Source organism: Tyto alba, unplaced genomic scaffold, assembly GCF_018691265.1.
Source record: "Tyto alba isolate M040663 unplaced genomic scaffold, T.alba_DEE_v4.0 Super-Scaffold_20000042, whole genome shotgun sequence".
NCBI lineage: Eukaryota > Metazoa > Chordata > Aves > Strigiformes > Tytonidae > Tyto > Tyto alba.
Genome location: NW_024881293.1, coordinates 14,478,934 through 14,500,317, shown reverse-complemented (window position 1 = coordinate 14,500,317; position 21,384 = coordinate 14,478,934). Strand labels below are relative to the sequence as shown.

Here is a 21,384-nt window from a genome sequence, read left to right as displayed (position 1 = left end):
CGCGCGAAGCCCCCACCCGCGCCTCGGCGCGGCCGGCTTTGCACCAGCGAGCCACGTGCGCTCGCTCCGCTCCGCTGCTGCGGCGAAGCGCGCGCGCGGGGTGGGGGGGGTGTGTGCGTGGGTGGGTGCGTGGGTGGGTGCGTTGCTGCAGCCTCGCAGGGGGCCGCCGCGCGCCAGCCCGCCCCGCGCGTGGCCCCGCCGCAACGTGCCGGCCCCGCCCCGCCCCTCCCGCGCCCCCTCCCCGCGCGCCGCCGCTCGTGGGCGAGGAGCGAGGGCTCGCGCGCGGGCGCGCCCCCCCGCGCCGCCACGGTCACGCGCTCCCCCCCCCCTTCTCCCCCCTCCCCCCCGCCCCCCTCGGCGGCGCGCGCGCGCGCGCGGGGAGGGGGCGCGCGCGGGGAGGGCAGCTGAGGACAGGGGGAGGGAGGGAGCGCGAGGCCGCGCCCGCCTCCGCCCCCCGCGTCTGGCGCGTCGGTCGGGCCCGGCCCGGCCCGGCCCCGGCGCCTCATTGTGCTTCGCCTCACGCCGGCCCAAGATGGCGGCGGCGCCGGAGAGCCCCGCGAGCCGCTAACGACAATAGAGGGAGGCGAGGGGAGCGGGCGCCCCCGCCGGCACCGGCCTCGCCTCTCCCGCCGCCCTTCCCCCCCCCCCCCCCCGCCGCCGCCGCCGCCGCACCTCGCACACGCCCCCCGGCCGGGCCCGGCCGCCACACCCCACCCCGGCCGGCCCCTCTAGCATGGTGCGGGGCCGCCGCCGCCTCCTTCTCCGGCTGCCGACATGGGCGAGAGGCTGGAGCTCCGGCTGAAGTCGCCCGTGGGAGCCGAGCCCGCCGTCTACCCCTGGCCGCTGCCCGTCTACGTGAGTATGGCCCCGGCCCGGCACCTGCCCCGCGCCCTGTCAGCGCCGCCCGCTCCCCGGGCCCGGCCACCCGCGGCAGCCCCGCTGAGCCCGCTGGGCCCCCGGCCCCTGCCCCTCCTCAGCCCTCCCTGGGTCCCCCCCGAGCGCTTTCTGTCACTTGTTAAATCAATCTGCTTAACGCGCGTCCTTCCTGGGAGCGGGAGTCGTTCGCGTTATTTCTCCGGGAGCGGTTCCCCTGCGGGAGCACCCCCGGAGCCGCGGGCTGGAGGAGGGTGAGGGGCTGCCGGGCTCCCCAGCCCGGGGTGCTGCTGCTCGCCTGGAAGTCAAATCCCCGATTTCTTTTTATAATTGGTTGACTAAACTTAAGGGCGGGGAGGAGGAGGACTGGTTAATGAAAAGTTTTCGTGTTTTCCTGAGCTCGGCTCGTGTAACTGGTTAATAACCAAGAGCTGCTTTGAACGGGGTGAAATCAGGAGGGCTTTCAAGCTGATAAATTTCGCCTAGATTATCGATGGCTTCGGGTGATCGGGAGTATTCCCCCCAAAATCAGGGGCAAGAGTGGAAATAAACAGAGGAGGAGCGTTAACTGTGGGTAGGGAAGCAGGGCTTTGCCTTCGGTACGTGTCAGTGGGGTTGGTGCTGTTGCCTTCGTTTCCCTCGAGCGAGTGCCCTTGTAGCTTCTCTTTTATTTAGTCTGAACAGAATTCAAGTCAGGTTTGGCAGTTGATGGCAGCCGTAATCCGCATGCTTTCAAATAAAATGTCACTTGTCCCTGTTCAGTTACGTGAGCGGTGGTTTTTTTCTAACTTGCCTGACTTTTCCCTTCCTCTCCTGAGCCCTGAGTGAGAGATGTGTGACCTTGATAACAATGTCCATGTTCGAATTAGTGAAAAATCTCACGAGAGGAGGAGGGCATGAGAGGTGGTTTTTTTTGTATGTGTGTAGTGTTTGTACCAATCCTTGAACAAATTTTCACCCTGACTGTTTGTAGTGCCTTTGAGAAGAGTTTGTAAAAGGAAAAATCTCTCTCTATATTTTCCTTGGCCCGAGTACTGTTGATTATTCCTTGCGTTTCAGGCTTTGCTCTTGTACGTGTGCTGTTTCGCGGGGAAAACATACTGGGACACGCAGGCTGGGGCAGCTGATATTGCTGATATTGTTGTTTGCTTGGCATTCGTAACGTGCTTGTGTGTGAATGATTAGAAATATATCGCTTGTGTCAGGGGAGGTGGCTGTGTATTCGTATCTGCTGCCTGCCTTTTGGTGCTGTTGCTGTATCTGTGGTTTCCAAACCATCCTCCATGTATGCTGGCGAGCTGTTTTCATCGGCTGCTCCCGGAGCTGGAGCCTCCAGCACACACTGGTTAATGCAGCCTTTCCTGTTTGGGCAGCTCTGTCATTCGTGTGTGTGTGTGTGTGTGTGTGTTCGCGGGCGCGCGCTCTGCTTAAATTGACAGAAACTGAAAGTATAACGATGACCAGTTCAGTTTTCTTCGTGTTGCCAAATAGTAACTTGTGTCTCCAAGCAGGTTGCGTGAAGTGTGGGTTAAAGGTTATATAGGTTAGGGATTAATCTGGAAGGAAGGAATCGTTTTATGTATATTCACAAAGCTTCCTACTGGCTTAAAAAAAAAACCCAAAACCAAACAAAGAACAAAACCCCACAACCTTCAACCTCCCCCTCCTACCTGCCCCCCTCCCCCTTAAAATGTGCATTTTAATGCTGTTTGCAGCATGGGAAATAAAGATTTAGTTAATTCAGGAAAACTTGAGCAGCCGGTTCTGGAGATGGCAGAGTACATAGATTTTTCTTTTCCAGTTAATTACAAGTGCAACGGACAGGGGAGCTTATCCACATGTGCTACCTGCATGTCTTAAGAAATACCGCAAAACCCAAACATTCTGCCATTAAACCGGCTTCTTGGCATTGCAAATTTTTCCACAGTAGTACAGAAGTGGATGGTTCATCTGGAGCCAATCAGTATTCTGTCCTGCAGTTTTGGTGAAAGGATCATGCCGCATATTACAGAAGCGTGCGCTTGCGTGCGTGGGCACGCATGCATACACACACGCACGCCGCTTGCAGCGCTGGCCTTTGCAGCAGCAGATGAACTCTGGAGCTTTAGAAATAAATCCTGCTCTCTGTACATGGCAGTGTTTGGCCTGCTAACATTGTACTCTGCTGAACTGTAGACTTTCTTTCCCTTGTTGGCTCAGCCTTGAGTTGGCAGCAGGGTATATGTACCGTTGTGGTTTTAGAGCTCAGCTCTGTTTGACGTAAGCAGAACATTTCTTAGTTTCACCACTCTTTCTGCTGCTTGGTTCCTAGGAAGCAAGGTGGAATACCTGGGGGGAAGAAAAAATATACTTCACATAGTTTTATTTAGCAGCATTCATGCTGCTTCCTGTTGTATGCAGTGAGATATATTTTTCCAAAGAGAGCTGGAGAGAAAGGGCAGGGGAAGCTCACAGTCCTTGCTAATTATTTTTGGTGAGAGTGCCAGGAATGGCAGGGAATCATCTTTCCCAACATCAGAGGCTGAGTGGTATTGTAGACCTGCTGCTTGATGAGCGCTGCTGTGTGATGTAACCTTGTATTGAGTAACTTGGCTATTTTTATGCTCTTACTACATCTTAAATTAGCGGCATCGGTATTGCTGCGTAAAAGGCTAAGGGTCTAATCTCTTGTATTAATGGATGCCTGAATTAATAACGTGCCTATTTGTTGCGGGACTGCTGCTTGTTTCATGTGTTCTAGGAAAAGTGGGGGTCTCTTCAGTCTGCTGAGTTTGCATAATAGCTCAGCTGACAAACTGGTGCTTGTTGGGATGCTAAAAGAGCCTGGGAGGGTGATGTGAAACATTTATTTCCTACCAGTCTAATTAGGGCCGTGGGAGGAGAGAGCATTGGTGTTGCAGATACAGCCTCCCACTGGCTTACATACAAAACTGAAAGTATGACTCTTTCCCCCGCCTTCTGCTTTTCTCAAAGGAAAGGCCACGGTTTCCTAATGAATACATGGTGAGCAGTTCTGTCCGTAGCACACTGTGATGAGTAAGTTGAATAGTGCATGGTGAGTAATCTCTCCTCATGACTCACAAAATATTTTCTGATGTTGACCTCTGGTTTTATGAGTGCCCTGCTTAATCAGAGCTGAAGTGAGTTTGTTCTTTTGTATGCTGTTTAACTTCTTGACTCCCACATACCTGCCCCATTTTTTGCTTGCATTGGGTTGTCAGATACCGATGATACTGCATTAAAAATTTGAATTTTGGTATTGGGTGAGATACAGGCCTGGATAAAGGAAGTATGTTACGTGCTGTAATGGGTGAGGGAGCAGAGTTAATGGATCTAGATGGTCTTAAATAGGCCAATGCCCGTGGGGGATGGCATTTGTAGCCATACTTCAAGTATTGATATGCGCAACTTGGTACTTCTTACTTAGCTTCGAACTGGTGGATACAAAGGGTGAAGTCCCCTTCTAGTTAAGACTTGGAGGTGTTTAGGTTCATTCCAGATAATTGCCATTAAATTGGTTCATTTTTTTTTGTCTCTGACGTTTACTGTAGATAAATCTGACTATTTATTAGGTTAGAACATGGAGATTTTTCATACTCTGATAAATTCTGCCCAATCTATGAGGTGACAGGGGTTGTACTTTGAACTCCTCTTGACAATAGTTCCTGCTTAAGGAGTCCAAAAGGTGTGTGGGGTGGTTAGTTTTGGGGTTTTTCTTTGTGCATTTTTTTTTTCCTAAATCTGGATCAGTTCCACAATCTGGCACAGTTCTGCTGATACATCTCTGGCATCAGTGAGGGATTGCTTGCATACAGAACTGAGCAACAGGAGGCTTCAGAACTGCTGAGGCTGATTATTGTCACCAAAATTAACTCTGGCTAAACTGCAGCCCATTGCAATGTGGAAAAGCCTGTTTTCTGGTAGCATGTGCATCAGTAAGAGGACGAGGACACTATGAGTCATTTATCTCCTCTCCTTCAGGCTTGTGTTGAATGGGTTTTCGATGTGATCAAAGCAAGTATCAGTGCTGACAAAGAGGGGAGGGGGGGGCACAGCCAGGTGATGAGAGGGTGAGACTGGTGTTGACTTTGAGTGGCTTACCCTGCCCTGGCACTGTGTCCTTCACCCGATGGCTGCAAATGACTCGCTGCCTGTCATGTTAAATAGTGTGCAAGTCCTTTCAAGTTTCAGAATTAGACATCTGCCTGTCTTGCCTTGCTCTTTTCGCCTGGTAGGCCTTCCCGTTGTTCGCCTGCTGAATAGCATTCCCCCAAAAGATAACTGCAAACCTCCCTGTGCGTCAGGTTTTTGTGTGTCGTGTTCTGCCTCTGCTTCCTGTTGGACTTGTAAGGGCTAGTCATTTGTGTTGTGATAGTGCCTGGGAACGTCTCCCACAGCCCAGGCCACTGATGAACAAGCCACTGTGGATCCCAGTAGGGTTATGCTTTGAGTATTTTTTACCAATTTTGTTCCCATCTTTCAGCCTGGAAATCTCAGGCCCTTGACTCTGTCCCAGGAGGGGACTGTCCTGGTTGTGCCATTGTGCAAATCTTACCTCTGTCCTGAGCTGCTGAAGCTTAAACCTCCAAATTAGCAACTGTGATGTTAAGTCTGGCTTGAATAATTCATTGATTTGTCTGTGTTCCTCCTCTTTTGCTGCTGACTTTCCACTCAGTTGTAATGGCAAAAAATTCTCATTGGCTAATTGAGTATTGTCAGAGCATCACCCTGCAGCTGTTTGAGAGGTGTGTTTGTGTTTGCTGCTGAGGAGTGATGGCATACAGGCTTGACAATACTGGACTTTGTACAGGTGGAAACGTGCAGTGTGTGTCTGGTGTGGGTATTTTTTCTTTCTTTTTTTTTTTTTTTCATCTCTCCACTGGTTGGTGATACAGCTGATACTATTCTGTCACCAAAGGAATGTGCTGTGCATGAGAAGCTCAAGGGCAGGCAGTGATAATGAAAATCACAGCCCAGCAGGGAGTGTCACCTTTGAAATTAAAGATCAACGGTAGAGATGAATAACAAACCTTGTTTAAGAATTCGGTGCTTTTTTTTTTTTTTTTTTTTTTTTGTGCGTCACTCAGCTTTACTGGGAAGTTTTTCTGATGACTAGCTTTGACATCTCAGACTGTGAGGAAGGTGTGGGAGCAGCTGCTGAAGTTGAGTGCCATAGCACAGTATGGTAAGATCAATTCAGGAAGGTCCTAAATTGGATCTAAATTGGTCCCTTTGGTGTTGCACCTAATCTGCTGGAGCCACAGGCTGCTGCTGGGGGGTGGTCCTGGGCCTCCTTTCCCACAGCCACTTTTGCTCTTGCTGTTTCCCCTGCACAGATCCAGCCCTTCCTTACTGCATACTCCATTACATTCCGGCAGGATGAGCTGCTGGAAAACAGTTTCACATTTTGCACGTGCATGCGGATTTTCCTTCGGATCAGTTTATGCTGGAGGGAGATGGTGGGGTGCCGAGGGGGCCATGGCGAGGCTGCCCCTTCAGCCTCTTGTCTGCAGCTCCTGAGCGTGGTGGCAGACCCTCGGTTGTGAAGCTGTGTGTGGGGCGGCTCTGTGAACTGGATCGCTGAAAATATCTGGGCTGGAAAAAAATGTTCCAGTGTTTTCACAGCCGCCCCCCCCCCCCCCCCCCCCCCCCCCCCCGCCCTGATCTGTAATCTGACTCATGCTGCCTTCCCAGGGCAGCGGTGCTGGTACAAAGGAGGGGGTGGTGAGCAGAGGAAACTGTTGAGCTGACTTTGCCAGGCAAAACCTCCTCATACCCTGAGTAATCACCCAGAAATTCGGCAGCGGTGGCAGAGGTTAGGGGATTTTCTCTGATTTAATAGATGCTGTTGATGCAGCTTGTTGGGAAATGTTTGTGGGGATGACTAATTAGTTATAGAAATTTCTGTAGTGAAGAAAAGGTTTGAAAACTTCATCAGACTTCCGATTTCTCAACACTCCTCTGCCTTCCCAGTTCTAAAAAGTGGAGTGGGGAGAGTGAGTAGTGTAAAACTGGGAAATAATTGACTTGGTCATTTCAAAAGTGCTTGGGTTTCTCTAGTGCCCAGCAAATAAACAGAAGCAAATGACAGAGTTGGCACAGTTGCATCATTTTTTCTGTACTTTTCTGCTCACACAAATGCCAAAGGGAACCCAGCAATGTGCTGTTGGGAGGTAAGGTGACCTCACAAGGCGAGGAAGACCATAATTGTACAGCGTTTAACTGTGCAGCACGTGGTTATTACAGAATAGCAGTTTTCTTCTGGGCTTTACCCTCTGAAGTGTAACTTGCCTTGAGTGACAATTGGTACTTGTTCAGTTTTCAGACTGGCTTTTGTTCAAAGCTTTGACCCATTGGATACAATATAAATCATGAGTTCAGTTAACGTACAGTTTTTTCCTAGTATTTCTGTATGAAAAGTAAAAGTTGGTGTCTTGTATGGCATCTTATGACCACAGTAGTCTTAATTTTTTCATATTAACTGAATTACCTGAACGGAAACTATTGGAAGACAGAGTAGCTGTTCAAGATTGCCTTCTTTTTTTTTTTTTTTTTTCCTTAATCTCTTTTTCCTTTTTTTCTATCAGCAGATGGGTGAGGATTAATGTTCCTGTCCTGGCCAAAGTTCCAGCTCAGGCAATTCAAATTTATCTACCTAAAATTCACCCATCAGTTACAGTTGGACACAGTATTGAAAGCTTTTAGTGTGCCAAGGGAAATCCATGCCACCACATGCAACTCCAACTCTTGTCCTTCATGGCAGCCTTAATATATGGAGATGATTATCCTTTCAAGTCTCAGATACATGACTGAATTGTGTTTCTCCTGGGAATTTAGGCAAAATATCTTACCCCTTGGTATGCAAGATTTATGGGAAATTTAATCACCCTTCTCCCAAGATATCCATATGTCTACTTTTGTACTCTTCCTTCTTTCTTTTTCCCCTTTCATACTGCCGTGCTTTTTTTCTTCCTGCTTTGAGTTAACCTTTGACTGCCTGATTAAAGCTTTTTACTGTAATGATCAAGATAAGGACCAGAGGTGGGGTGCTTTTTTTTTTTTCCCCCTTACAGTGTATTTATTTATCACAGACTGATAATCATAAATGTTTCAACATATTTCAAATGTTTTTCCTTAACTTATTTTCTCCTTCATAACAGAAAGATCCACGGAGGCAGGAGAAGTTCATATTAGGAATCATGAACATAATCACAGAGTGCTTTGGGCTGGAAGGGACCCTAAAGATCACCTAATCCCACCCCCCCTGCCACGGGCAGGGACACTTTCCCCCAGCCCAGGGGGCTCCCAGCCCCGTCCAACCTGGCCTTGAACCTTTCCAGGGAGGGGGCAGCCACAGCTGCTCTGGGCACCCTGGGCCAGCGCCTCACCCCCCACCCCCCCCCCCAGGGAAGAATTTCTGCCTTAGGTCTCATCTAAATCTGCCCTCTGGCAGTTTAAAACCATTACACCTCGTCCTACCCCCACCCCCCTGACCCAGAGTCCCTCCCCCCCTCTCCTGTCCCCCCTTTAAGCCCTGGGAGGCCGCTTGAAGGGCTCCCCGGAGCCTTCTCTTCTCCAGGCTGAACCCCCCCAACTCTCTCAGCCCGGCCCCCCAGGGGAGCTGCTCCAGCCCCCCCAGCATCTCCGTGGCCTCCTCTGGCCCCGCTCGAGCAGCTCCATGTCCTTCTGCTGTTGGGGGCCCCCGAGCTGGCCCCAGCACTGCAGGGGGGTCTCCCCAGAGCGGAGCAGAGGGGGAGAATCCCCTCCCTGGCCCTGCTGCCCCCCCTGCTCTGGCTGCAGCCCAGGGCACAGGGCGGTTCTGGGCTGTGAGCGCACGTTGCTGGGTCTTGTTGAGCTTCTTGTTGAGCTTCTTGTCAACCAACACCCCCCAGTCCTTCTCAGGGCTGCTCTCAATCCATTCTCCATATATTTACTTTCATAGTAAAGCCATATATTTACTTTTGTAGTAATTATTAAAGATAAGACAAAACTAACTCTGAGGAGGAACAAGAAATAAAGCTGAATATATGATGATATTAGCCACATGCTGCTATAGATATCAAATTGAGTAGGTACTATTTTTAGAGCATAGGAAGAGGGTGAGTATATTTTACAGCAGGAAATGATGGCTTCATAGATATGAACAGATCTATGAATAACGAAAAAGTTCCTGTTATGAGTTTGTTTTGTTTCATGAGTGAATGAGAGTTTCCTAAAAATCTACACTGAAAGAACTTTTTAGTGTTAGGTGAAAAATCAAAGGAACTACTGAAGACAGCTAAATGAAGCATTTGAAACTTTTAAAAATGAAACACTATGGAAAGTTCTGAATAAATTTCTTGGTAAAAATTAATGGGTTTTAATACTGTTTATGCAATTGAGAAACTGTGATATTTTCTTTGTAGTGTGAAGGGCAGTTTCCTGAGGTTTTGACATTAGTTTGTCATTTCCTTTGAAGAGCTCAGCAGTATTATTAGTTTTTGATAGTTATATACTTCAGAAATTCTAAAAAGTTTGAGCTTTTAAGGTTGCTTTTTCATTCCTCAGCTGAATTTCCATTAGTTTGGAGGTGATCCCCCCTTGTTTGCATATCTGTTGGCAACAAAGCCCTTTGGTTCTGAGATCAGGTGATGGCACAGGGCGGCCCCTGACCCTCTGAAGCTGGGGTCTGGAGTCTGCATTCATCTTACTTTGGCTCCCTTCCCTGCTTATTAGAACAAATAGTAATTTGCAACATATGGAGAATACATTGTAATATTGTAGGGTCATTTACAAGGCGTTAAAATGGAAGCTTTTAAAACTGGTTGACACTTGGAAGTTCATGTATACTGTTCATGCACTGGGTGTTGCTTGTGTCACTGCAGCACAAGTTGAAGCTTTAGGGGGGGAAAACTGTAACCATTCATATTTTTCTTTTGTATGTCATGACATCTTTTTTTAGGCGCCCAGTGGGCTTTAGAAAGAGTGCAAGGTTTTATTGCTAACTTCTGTTATGTAGAATATTTATGTGTGTTAAATAGGAGCAGAATTTCTGAGCTGTCCAAGACTGAGTTATCTTGACATAATGTAAAGTGGTTGTTTGAGATGATGATGTCTTACCAGTGGCCTGTGGGATGCTTCCCTTTGGCCTGCCAGTTTTCCTTGCAGGAGGTGGGGATCAGCTGTTCAGACAGCAAATGCTGACCGAAGAGCTTGGCTGTGCCACGAGCTTCTTCCCAGCACCCACCAAGGATGTGGGAAGACTGTGGGCTTGAGAAAGAGATGGTTGCCACTTTCAGCAATGGCAATTTTGGAACTGGGTATTCATTTCTATCAGCAGTAACCCTTTGCTTAGGTTTCACATAAAGGTTTGTTTCTGGAAGTGTGGGTGTGTTTGTTTTCTTTTCTGCTCCCCCCACCTCTCCAGTGGGAGGGTTATTTCTTTATTAACGCAAGCCATGGTTCATGGGTAGGTAGAAGTTTGAAACTGGTACATCTGCAAGTAGAAATAACTCTTGCTGTCTCTGTCTGCTTGCTGTTGTGTCTAAGCTGCCCTCACCCTTATAAGTGTGTTTGTACACTGATGTGATGAATTGGTTTGGTTGAAAAGTAAACTAAGGCAAAACACCAAAAAGGTGTCGTTTTAGCTTAGGCCTTCCTCGACTTTGCTGCGTGCATGCACAGGCACTGCTGGCCCAAAGCAAGTGGTGGCTTTTGGGGAAGAAGTGTCAAGTCAGGTGGCTGTGTTGGTTTAAACTGTTTGTGAAGTGATGGTAGGGCTGCCTGCCTTGTTGACTCGAGTGAAAGCCCAGCAGCCCGCTCGGTCCCAGAATAAGCAAACACTCGGCTCCTTTGCGTGTACACATAGTGCTGCTTCAGCTGCTGGGATTGCCAGAGCATCCGCATGCTCCCGCCAGCTGTTGTATTGTGGGAACAGTTTATTATCGGCTAAAACTTAACTGAAAGGGCAATAGGATATACCAGTGCAAGGTACTGTTTTACCAAAATAGTTGCACTCTCCTATATATCCCAATATAAACATTTTGGATTTCTTTTTTTAACCACTCTGTCTTTCTGCGTAATAGAACTACGTATGTCTGGGCTATGTCTGGTTTGTGCAGACTGAACCCAGTAGGTCATCCTGCTGTAACTGTCCCATGTGTGTGCTGCCTTAGACACCCCTGCAGAGTGATTGCATGTTAATGTATTTATACAGCCCCTCCTACACACTATCATGGGAACCATTCCCTCTTGCATTTGTGCAGTGTCTGTAGCAACAGTTGGAGTTGCTGTGTGGAAAGGCAGAATAGTTTTTTATTGTGGTTTAGGTAGCTGCAATGAAAGCGCAAGTCCCTTTTGCAGCCAGATCCCCAATTGTCTACAAATTCTGGATCACCTATACTCATGCTGTATGAAGATTACCTGGAGCCATTTGGATCTTCTTTAGTAATGTCTATTTCCTTTGTTAACTTGGTAGTTTTAGTATATTTTGGACCTTGGGTCAGTTTTTTTTTTTTTTTCTTTAGAAGTCCTTATGTAGCTGTTAAGGAGGCCATGATGCCCTACACGTTTTCCATTTAGTTTTGTGTGACAGTAAACTTGCTAAGTACTGGAACTACATCAAACTTGTCTGCTCTCTTTCTGTGTGGGAGATGGGTTTCAATATGCAGTCTTGGTAACTCATGCTTCCCTTGCTGCTTCTCTGAGGCTGAGAGGAAAAGAACAGAGACAAGCTGTTCTCTGCAGGAGATCTCTTTGTATACATGCTAATATGTATGTATACTTGTGAATGTCCTTGTACTTTCTTGATTAAGGGAACAACAGTAATTGGATGCTTCAAAGAAGATTTTTTGGTCTTTGTTTCACTTGGTAAGAAAACTTGTGCTTTGGTTGTTGCAGTGGAAACTAAACGACACAATCTTGATTCAGGATAAAATTTGGTAATAATAAATGAAGTCTAGCTATACAGTATGAAATATTGCACAGAGCAGACTTTCCCTTTTCCTTACTCAAAGTGTAACTAGCATTTGAGCACAAGGCAAAGACCTTAAAATGTGAAGTGATTGAAGGCACTGGCTGGCAGGACTATGGAGCTTGAGATCCTTCCTTTTGTTCAGCTGGCCTGCAGGCAGCTCTTTGCTGCTATAGCAGCTGGAAGTACTTTGGTTTCAGCTTTTCATAGTCTCTTGTCAACCATTGTTTGCAGGTGTATTGAATATGGACATCCTCTGGACATAGAGGCTGTACTGGTGAGTCTTTATAGACAAGGTGTAAATTAAGTTAAACCCTGGGGGAGGAGGAATGCAAACTTCTGATGGAGTGAAGGCAGTGGTTTTGAGAGGGCATCCGTGTGCCATACGGAATGCTGGATGCTTTCCTGGTTCCTGTGGGGAAGCTGCAGCTGCAGTAGCTCACGTTGCCTTTCTTAGTGTCTAGAGAAATGCTTATCGTCTTCCACAGATGGAGGAAACCTAGGGGACATTAAAGAGGCACTTGTCCCACTAGCCTTCTGCAAGATTGATTGGCTTTTCCTAATCCATCTTTTTGATCTCTGCTAACCATCTTGTCTCCAGCTGTAACATCCTCTCGTTTGGATTTATGGACCACTGCCTGGGGAGAGAGCTGCCACTGCAGGCAACCAAGCTGTTCTTGAAAAGCAGGGGCTAGTGAGACTGACCTATTTTGTTTTGTAGGTTAAATAGATCACATGCAGCTCAGAATTTGGCAAATCAGAGTGTCTTCTGTTAATAGAGCAATGGAGTCAGTGTTACATGGTTGAAGTGTTCTAAGTCGAATAGTGTCTAAAGACAATCACTAGAAGGTACATGAGTGTTGCTATTCGTTTATTTGTAACTAGTGTGTTTCAGGTATTGTTTTCTCTGAATTGTTTGGATTCATCTGGTGGATAGTGAAAAGCTTGTAGGAGATCTCCTCCTGCTTTGCAAATGCTTGACCACAGCTTGTTTGCACATTTCTGAAGAGCTGCTTTGGTCATCTAGCCTGTTTTTGAGGGAGGAAGTGTGGTCTAGTGAGTCAAACACTGAACTGGCTCTGCAAAGAATTGCTTTTGCTGTGGGACAGTAATCTTGGGCAGACAAAGCTACACACAAAAATGTTCCTATCTATGAAGAGTAGATAAGGGGTCTTAAAATTCTGTGTATGCTGCTTTGAGAGCACTGATTGAAGGCATATGAACTGTATTTCTTTTTTTCAAGACTTCATCCAGATTTTCAAACCACTTGTTCTCCTTTCGGGTTTGCAGGTTTGGGCTTTTTGCTACTTTTACTCTGTAAACTGATCAGATCTCACAAGGATCCTGCTTTGCAGGTGGAGAAATGAAGTTTAGAAAAATACAGTGTTCACCCCCAAGCCCCAACTTATGATTATCCCCAAGGATAAGCGTAGTTTCATAAGAAGGACTTAAATATAAAAAGATGTAAATTTGGAAGGGCACCAGGGTGTTCTTCCTTGCTTCAGGCAACGATGGCTGCCCAGTTTAATTGAATGTGTTCTTTGTGTTTGAGGAAGAAACATAAAATGTTTAAATCTGTTGCTTTAGGTTAGAGATTCACCTTAGAGTACAAATTGTTTCACAGTGAGATAACTAGTCCTATACAAATATACCTGAGAGGCTAGGATACAGTACTGGAATACTGAATTATATCAGAATAATGCCATTAAGGTATCCTAAGGGATGTTAACTTAAGAAAGTAATGTAACCAAAACAGCTACACCTGGTGGGAGTGTGTAGTGCTTTGTATTCAGTATGAATTACAGTCCTTCCTAACAGCTAGCTTGTGGCAGAAATGTAACAAATGGTAATGTTCAATTTACCTTGCTGTTGTAGAGTGTTCTGCAAAACCTTCTGTTTCACCTGTTTCTATCAGAAATTCGGTGCGTCGCAGAACAAAGTTATGTGTAGATAACTGAAATGTGTCCGGTACTGGTATGGTAATGGTCTGGTACTATATGATACATAGTATGATGAGGGCTCCTTTAGTTTTCTTATGTAGGTGTTAAAGTAATTGCTGTGATTACTCCTGAGACCTTATAAGTTCTGGTCATATTGATGATTTTTTTTTTTTTTTAATTTGAGTTAACAAAAAAAAGAGTATGTGTTTATAGAAAATGACAGTGATTACGTGAAAATACGTATTTGGAAAGAGCTTTTGGGTACTGTCTTATTTGGCCTTTAAAACCAAGCATTGGGCTTCTCATATCTGCAAGATACAAAATGTCTTTTGTACAAAGAAGGCTGGCTGACTCGACCATTGAAGCACGCAGAAACATTCATTATTCTTTTTTTTTTTTTTTTTTTTTTTTTTCCTTCTTTTTTTCTCTCCCCCTGTGATCGGAGCGCTGAGCCTAAACTGCAGGAAAAGGTCCTAACTGAGAACAATCAGGATGGGAAACTTTTGGAGAAGAGGTTAAGGAAAGGATCAAACTCTTAACATTGCTCTGTGGACCGATCTCCGTGTCCTGAAGGGCAAAACCACTAATGCAGCTTGTTGATTTTTTGTAGGACTCTGTCTGCTTGGCATGATGTGTAAGCGGGAGTCGTGTATGCTGGTAGGGCTTCTGGGCACTAATGTACTTAAAGTAATAGCAGTGGGTGTGTTTCTGGCTTCAAACGCTTAACTCCTATAGTTAGAGCTGTAGTAACATGCGGATGGAGAAATCTGTTGCAAAAATCGGAACTGCGAAGCTGTTCAGTTGTGCTGGCTGAAACTTTTCTCCACTGTTTTCCATAGAAAATTGGATTCTCTTATAAGTGACTTCTGAAAAGGTTTCTGCTTTCTTTCCATTATTTTTCCAGTGAAATGTCTTGGCAAAAACCATTGAATTTTCTCTGGGAGCTCATATTTCAATTTTAAATTGAATGTTTAGGTTGAAAATAAGAACTCTTTATTATAAAGTTCAGCTGGAGAGAATTGACTGCAATAACTAACTTTTAATGTGTGTTTAGGTATTTTTTTATAAGCTTGTTATGAATAGCTTTGGGCATTCTCAATAATTACTATAGACTGCAACTTTTAACTTTAAATACTTAGTCCGTAGACCACATTAAAGAGATAAGGTCTTGTCTCATGAAATAGCTTCCATTTATGTGGCTCAGAAGATTCCGAGGGCCTCTCAAACTACATAAATATAAGAACACTGCAAAAGTACAGCCAGGCTAGCAAGCAGCACGTAGTATGGTTCACGTCTGTGTGTAGGGAAGGAGGGAGGGCGGGAGAGAGAACAGCTTGGGGCAGAGTTGGAGGATGAATGGAACTCCTCTTCGTGACAGAAAGTACTGTGGCATCATCTCATGATTGTGAACAGAACAGATACGCTTCTTGAGACTCATCCAAAAGGCTTCTGCACAGTGTACTTCATGATTGATGGCCAGTCTGTTTGTAGGAGGCTCTTTACCAGGATATTTTACTGACAAAGCATTGTGAGTGCAGATGCAGATGCAGTGTGAAGCAGTGCTCTCACGGATGCCTGTTTGCCAAAGCATAACACAAGGTGCTTTATAACATGCCTGCACTAGAGATGTAGCTGGCATGCTGGTGTTGGTCATGGGTCACTGCAGCCTGAAAAATAAAAAAAAAAAAAACAAAAAACAAAGCAAAACAAAGCACAAAAAACCCAAACCCTAAAAACATGTCTGAATTTGAGAAGCTTCAGGCCATCTTTGAGTGTGCTGGGTTGACTGTTGGCTGAGCCAGGAGTAAGGTTTGTCAGACTGCTCTCATTGCAGCAGAGCCATCGGGAATCGCTGTCCGTCCCTCCCAACCTGCTGGTTTCAGTGATCATCCACTGGGTCTGTGAAAGGATCTGGGCTAAAGCCGCAGCACCGAGCTCGCTTGTGTGTCTGGCCAAAACCAGTGCATCTGCTTGAAAGGATAATGGGCAGAGGCTGATGCTGGTCAGTCGGAGTGGAGTCTGTGGTTTTAGTAAGGTTTCTATTCAACTTGCCTTTTGAGTTGCTGAATCAATCTCTATCAGGGTCATAAACAATTGCATGAATAGAGATGTGATGACTGGTGCTGTTTAATGTCTATTCTTACTAAATCTTACAACCATAATGTTGAAATGGGACTAAAGGTTTCTCTAAAGAGGGAAACTGCTCTGTATTTCCTTTAGATCTGTTTCTCCGACTTCCCACCTCCATTTTCCATGGCCGCCTTCTGTTTTGAAGAAATGTTGGGAGATCATCTCTTATTTTTTTTGCCAGAATTGCATGAGATCTTGGGAGCTTGTATACTCAGACAATGTATGCTAGTTATAGAGTATAGTAAACTTGGTAAGTGTTTCAACATGAGAAGTTTAGCAGCAGTAAATGTGGAACTGTTTTCAACTTCATTATTCCTAGATAATGACACAAACTAAACTCAGAAAGGCCCCTTCTGGCTAGAGCTTCCACATGAGGTTGTATTAATCAAACCACTTGTTTAAACTGGATGATTTGTAGCTGTAGATGTGCATTGTGATTTTTGTTGTGTTTTTTTTTGTTTGTTTTTTGTTTTTGTTTTTGTTTTTTTTTTTTTTAAATTTATTTTTCATTAGACAAAGGAATCTGTTAATAAAGCAATTCTGGTTATTTATAGGGGCATTTCCATGAAGGCCTATAGGACAAGGGGTTTCTCTGTGTGTTCTGCTAGCACTGAAACGTCCAAAACCATCAATGAAGAATGTAACTTCTTCAGAGAAAACGGTTATGCCAGAATAAGCATGAATTCACTTTTCCGGTATAATGTGCTTATGTTGATAAAGCATATTCTTACTATACAGGAACACAGTTTACTGGAAGAGCTAGATCAGCCCAAGGGGTTTCTACTGTGATAATTCTGCGTGTAGCAAAACGTGAAGATTTATAGGGGATGTTTATGGATGAGTTTGACTGTCTTGGGTTATTTTTATACTTTGCAGATAAGAAATGAAAGAAAAATCCTCCTCCTATATGCTTTTTCTTCTTTTATATGTGCACTGAGAGTCAGGAGCAGATTTTAGTTCAGTTGCTTCCCTGTCTTCTAGGCCAAAATTTACGAGTAGAGTTACTTGCCTGACATTTCTGAACATCAGTTGGGTGGCTGTTTATTGGTGCTGTTGGTTTGTGTTGGATTTGGGCTGTCCCAGTCAGGCCCTGGGCGAATGCCGTAGGCTGGAGGAGGCACAACCCCAGAGCTGTTCTGCACGGCTTGCGATGTTCAGGGCCTTTGTGTAGCGTCGGCACGTTGTTACGAAACATGACCAAGGTAACACTCACCTTCTAGGCCACTGTGTATCTGATCCCAAATGTCCCGACTACTTTTAAGTTGGCTGTTGCTCTGTTTTGACAGCACAACTAGAATGTTTTTTTTATTAGTCTCTTGTGATTCCTAGATATGAGGTTAACTTTTTTGCATTCTGAAAAGAAAAGCTTTTCCTAGTCAGATAAGAAGTGTTTCTTCATACCTTTAATATAACAGACTGCAGAAATGTTTGCCTGCCTTTCTATCCTTCTTAGTCATGAGATTTTTATCCAGTTAGCTGAAGGGTTGTATGCAAGTTCCTTGGAATGAGAGCTTCTACAAGACTGGCTGATCCAAAGTATATAAACTGGTTATAGGAGGGGAAATCTGTTTCCTCATGCAAATACAAAAGCTGTGATACCAATGGAAAAGCTTCTATTTGATTTATATCATATCCTTCCATGTCTTGAAGAAATAGAAGTAATCCCAGGTGTTTTCTGTCATATGTCCATTAGTGTTTTTCTTCTGTTCCCTTCCTTTGCCAGTCTCCAATCCTCTACTTTCTGTTGCCTGTTCCTACCCTTTGCTATAGGATTTCCCCCTGGTAACTCTAACGAAATGACACTTCTGCAGCAGAAGACAAGGGAGATTATTAGACAGTGAGTGAGCCTTTATACTTCTAACTCTGGAAGGACCTTAGATACTAGACACCTAATTAAAAAGTCAAAGCCACTTCAAGAAACAAATGTCTAAATATAACCTCAATTTTGTGCAGATGGACTCTGGTAACTAAGGCTTCACAAGATGAATACAATATATATAGGAACTCCTGTAGCTTCTCTAATATAGAATTTTTATTAGCATGGTCCAAGGGCTTTATTAGCACTAATTTGGGACGGCTTGCTAAACTCACTTGTGCTTCTGTTGCTCCTGAGTGAACTCCCAAATTAAAGTCAACAAACAGCTGTGCCTCACAGCCTAGTGTATACTTGTAATGCACAAGTTTTAATGTGTTTTGTGCATGTGTTTTGTTTTTCATTTCATGAAAAGTTCTGCATATTCAGGCCTCTGATTTTTTTTTTTTGTGTGCTGTGAGGTTGGTTTTGTGTGTTTTTGTGGGTTTTTTTCCTAGACTAGTACCCATTCCTACTGTTTATTCAATGCTTTATTTTGGAAAACCATTCACTGTTCTAGAATCTTACTGCCCATATGGAGATGTGAGCATGTACCAGATGCTAGGTCGCTGAAGTCAGCTGTTCATTGTGGAACTTGCAGTCAAGTACCTATTGCATACCAATAATCCTCAAGGGTATGGGCTACACAATTCTTGATTTCAGGAAATGACAAAGAAATAAGTAGAATGACAGTTCCTTCATGTAAATATTTGACTAGTCCATAGAAACTTGCAAAATGTATTTTCTTAGGCCGTATTTTTTCTTACAAGAGCTCATTTTGATAGGTTTAATATCCTGGGTGGCAATCAAAGACTCCTTTCTTAGTATGCTTCCTACCTGTATTAAAAAGACTGTGGTTCCTCTAATCTTCTGACAAACTGCCCTCCTGATGTCTTTTTGAAAACATCTCTTTTCTTTTTATTTCAGGACAAACACCATGATGCTGCTCACGAAATTATTGAGACAATTCGGTAAGTGTTCAGTGCAGACGTGGCTAGAGCCCTTTCCTGTGTCTTACTGTGTCTCAGTGAATGGATGTCTTGAGACAAGATATAAAGGAGACCAGCAGTTATAATTATAAGTTAGCAGCCCTAAATTATTTTATAAGCTGAATTGATATTGTTGCAGTACAAATCTTGTCAAATAGACTTTGTTTTAACTTGCCTCTCTGTTGAACGGAATTAAAAATGAGTAGTGATATTCAACTTTGGTCCTTATGGTAGTCTGTATTTGATCTTTAGAAAAGCAAGGTTAAGAAAACATCATTGGTATGATGTGTGAAGATCTGGTCTTGCATATCCTTTTCCCTACCCTTTCCCTTTCCCCTTGTTGATGTGAAGTTACAGCATTGTTAGCATTTGCATTATTTGGGAATAATGTCCTTATTAGTATTCTGCTGATAAGTGGACCAGTGTGGGGAAAAATGTGAGGGTAAAGGTGAAAGAAAAGTGAAGAGTAGGAAGTCTTGAGTGTTTCCCAACACAGGCAGTGGTTATGACATGACTTGCTGTTATTTCAGCAGGATTAGGAGGTGACTTGCTGTAGAACAACTTTTATTAAATGCTAACACAAGCTCTTCAAACACCTGAGGGATGCTAATGTGTTATCCACATTAGATTGTGTAAAAGCTGTTCTTGCTAACTGTTTTAGATCCTTACCGTACACACTTCTCTTGTCTGAGGGCTGTATCTGCAGCAGGTTTTAATGGTTGGATGGTGCAGATAGAGGTGAGGCACAAAGAATGGTGTTTTATCTGCATAGCCACCTGAGCTTGAAATTTGGTCAGTCACATATGGCCTAGGAAAAGGTAGCAAGTCTTGTTTGCTCCCAGCGTGAGTGCTTGCATAGTAGTGTTCTTGATATTCACTTAAATACATGAAATAATAGCATTTTCCCATGATCTGTGGTGGGAGAGAATGTGTAACGGGCTAAGGGCTAGAGCTGAGAATTTTTCTTCTAAAGAATTTTTTTTTTCTAACTACAAAACCTTGACAGAAGATGCACTGCCACTACTACTTCCAGTTCACTTGTACTGATGTTGATGATGTGCCTTGGGAACCTGTGGCATCATTTGTCAGTATGATTACTGAGAAGTCCCTTTCTAAAGGGATTTAAACAGATGTGGTGCTGAAAGTGATTGCTGGAGTCATTGGTGCCATGCTTTCTGTGCTACGCTAGCTGAAAGCAAGGGGAAAACTGTGTTAGAAAGCAGTTGGGCCAAAGTAATGTTTCACAACTGTGTTTTTAGCGTGATTGCAGTGAATACAGTATGTTCAAAGGCTTTCATGCTGCCTTTGCCTGCCTTGTGCAAGGTAACCACAATGTGGTTATGAAAGTGGTGGGTAAAAGAATGCAAAGAAGTATTTATTTGTTCAAGCCTGTCAAACACTTGTTGACTGTCCATTTCCCTAATCTAAGTGAAAAAAAAATTAGAGATCAGAGTCCTAACATTTTTAGGGAGATGGAAGATATTAGTCAGAGGAGAGTCAGCCATAGGCATACAAGTTCTGTTTGTTACTTGCCTAGGTTTGATAAAGGTGAATCAGCCAGAAGGAACCAAAACTGTTGAATGTCCAGTCATTATTTTTTTTTCCTACCATTTTAAAAGTGAAGCACGCTTCAAGGAATATGAAGAAAAAGCTCTGCCATTCCTTTTGGAATTCATCCTATGACATGCTCCGAGGTTTTTTGAGTATGACAGTGCTTTCCCATTTTGATGCTTTTGGAGGAAAGTGTGTGCAAAGCTCATGCGGCTTTTAAGATGTCTTTGAAAGGAATTAATCTTCCTACATTCCAAGACTGAAGATGTCTTGTTCTGTAAGATGCCATTGTCAGATGCACTGCAAGTGGGTGCGTGCTTTCCATTTCTAATGGCAACAACATATGGGGCTTTGTTAACTCAGCTTGTAAAAGGGATCTTTTTTCAAAATAACTTTTGAAAAATCTGTTTTGGGTTGTGTCAAGTAAGGTATAAGAGCAGTTTAGAGCACTACACAGGGGAGAATATCCTTGCAATGAATGGTTGGTGCCATTGTTTTGGGGTGCTGTAGGAAATGTCTTCTCCACGTGCAGCTTTGTATCAGAATTGCTTTGAAATATTGCCCTTCTGCATCACATTTTATGTTAGAGTAGCATCATCTATGGCTTTGAGTATTTCTAGATGCATTGAATACACTTATCACCTTGTTCTGAAGCTGTGCCGTTTCAAGAGCTTTATACTACTGCCAGTGTCAACAGGCACCTTACTGTTTATTTCATACAAATGTGAACTATTGCAGCTTCCCAATTAGCATTTTGTTATATTTACCTTACTCCTAACAATATTGTGCTCTTTCAGGTCTACTGAAGTATTCCGTCTTACATATAGTAATTCCAGTCTAGAATTGAGACAGACTACCTTATTATACTTAATTGGAGATGTTTTTATTTGTCATTTCTTCTCTTGTTCCAGGTGGGTCTGTGAAGAAATCCCAGATCTCAAGCTTGCTATGGAAAACTATGTTTTAATTGACTATGATACGAAAAGGTGAGAGGAATATTTTTTTTTTTCCCCCCACCAGGAGGACAGGCCAACACAATTTATAGTGAATCAGTTTGTAACTAGTTATTCTTAGACACTATGAACTGAAGTTTTCTTT

General features: G+C 44.3%; 1 protein-coding gene across 9 annotated transcripts in view; it reads left to right on the top strand.

Annotated features, from left to right (window-relative positions):
- Nucleotides 1-280: 280 nt before the first annotated feature.
- Nucleotides 281-21,384, top strand: part of DOT1L (DOT1 like histone lysine methyltransferase) — a 77,974-nt gene continuing 56,870 nt past the window's right edge. For 5 of the 9 annotated variants that reach the window (XR_006165491.1, XR_006165490.1, XM_042794339.1 and 2 more), the window contains exons 1-3: nucleotides 282-855; nucleotides 18,674-18,717; nucleotides 21,198-21,272. Coding sequence is in view for 5 of the 9 variants with exons in the window: in XM_042794339.1 (XP_042650273.1) it covers nucleotides 775-855; nucleotides 18,674-18,717; nucleotides 21,198-21,272 (200 nt within the window). In the remaining 4 variants the exon portion in view is untranslated. Of the gene's footprint in view, nucleotides 856-18,673; nucleotides 18,718-21,197; nucleotides 21,273-21,384 lie in introns of all 9 variants that reach the window. The other 4 variants (XR_004408526.2, XR_004408523.2, XM_033002451.2 and 1 more) reach the window with 2 other exon arrangements.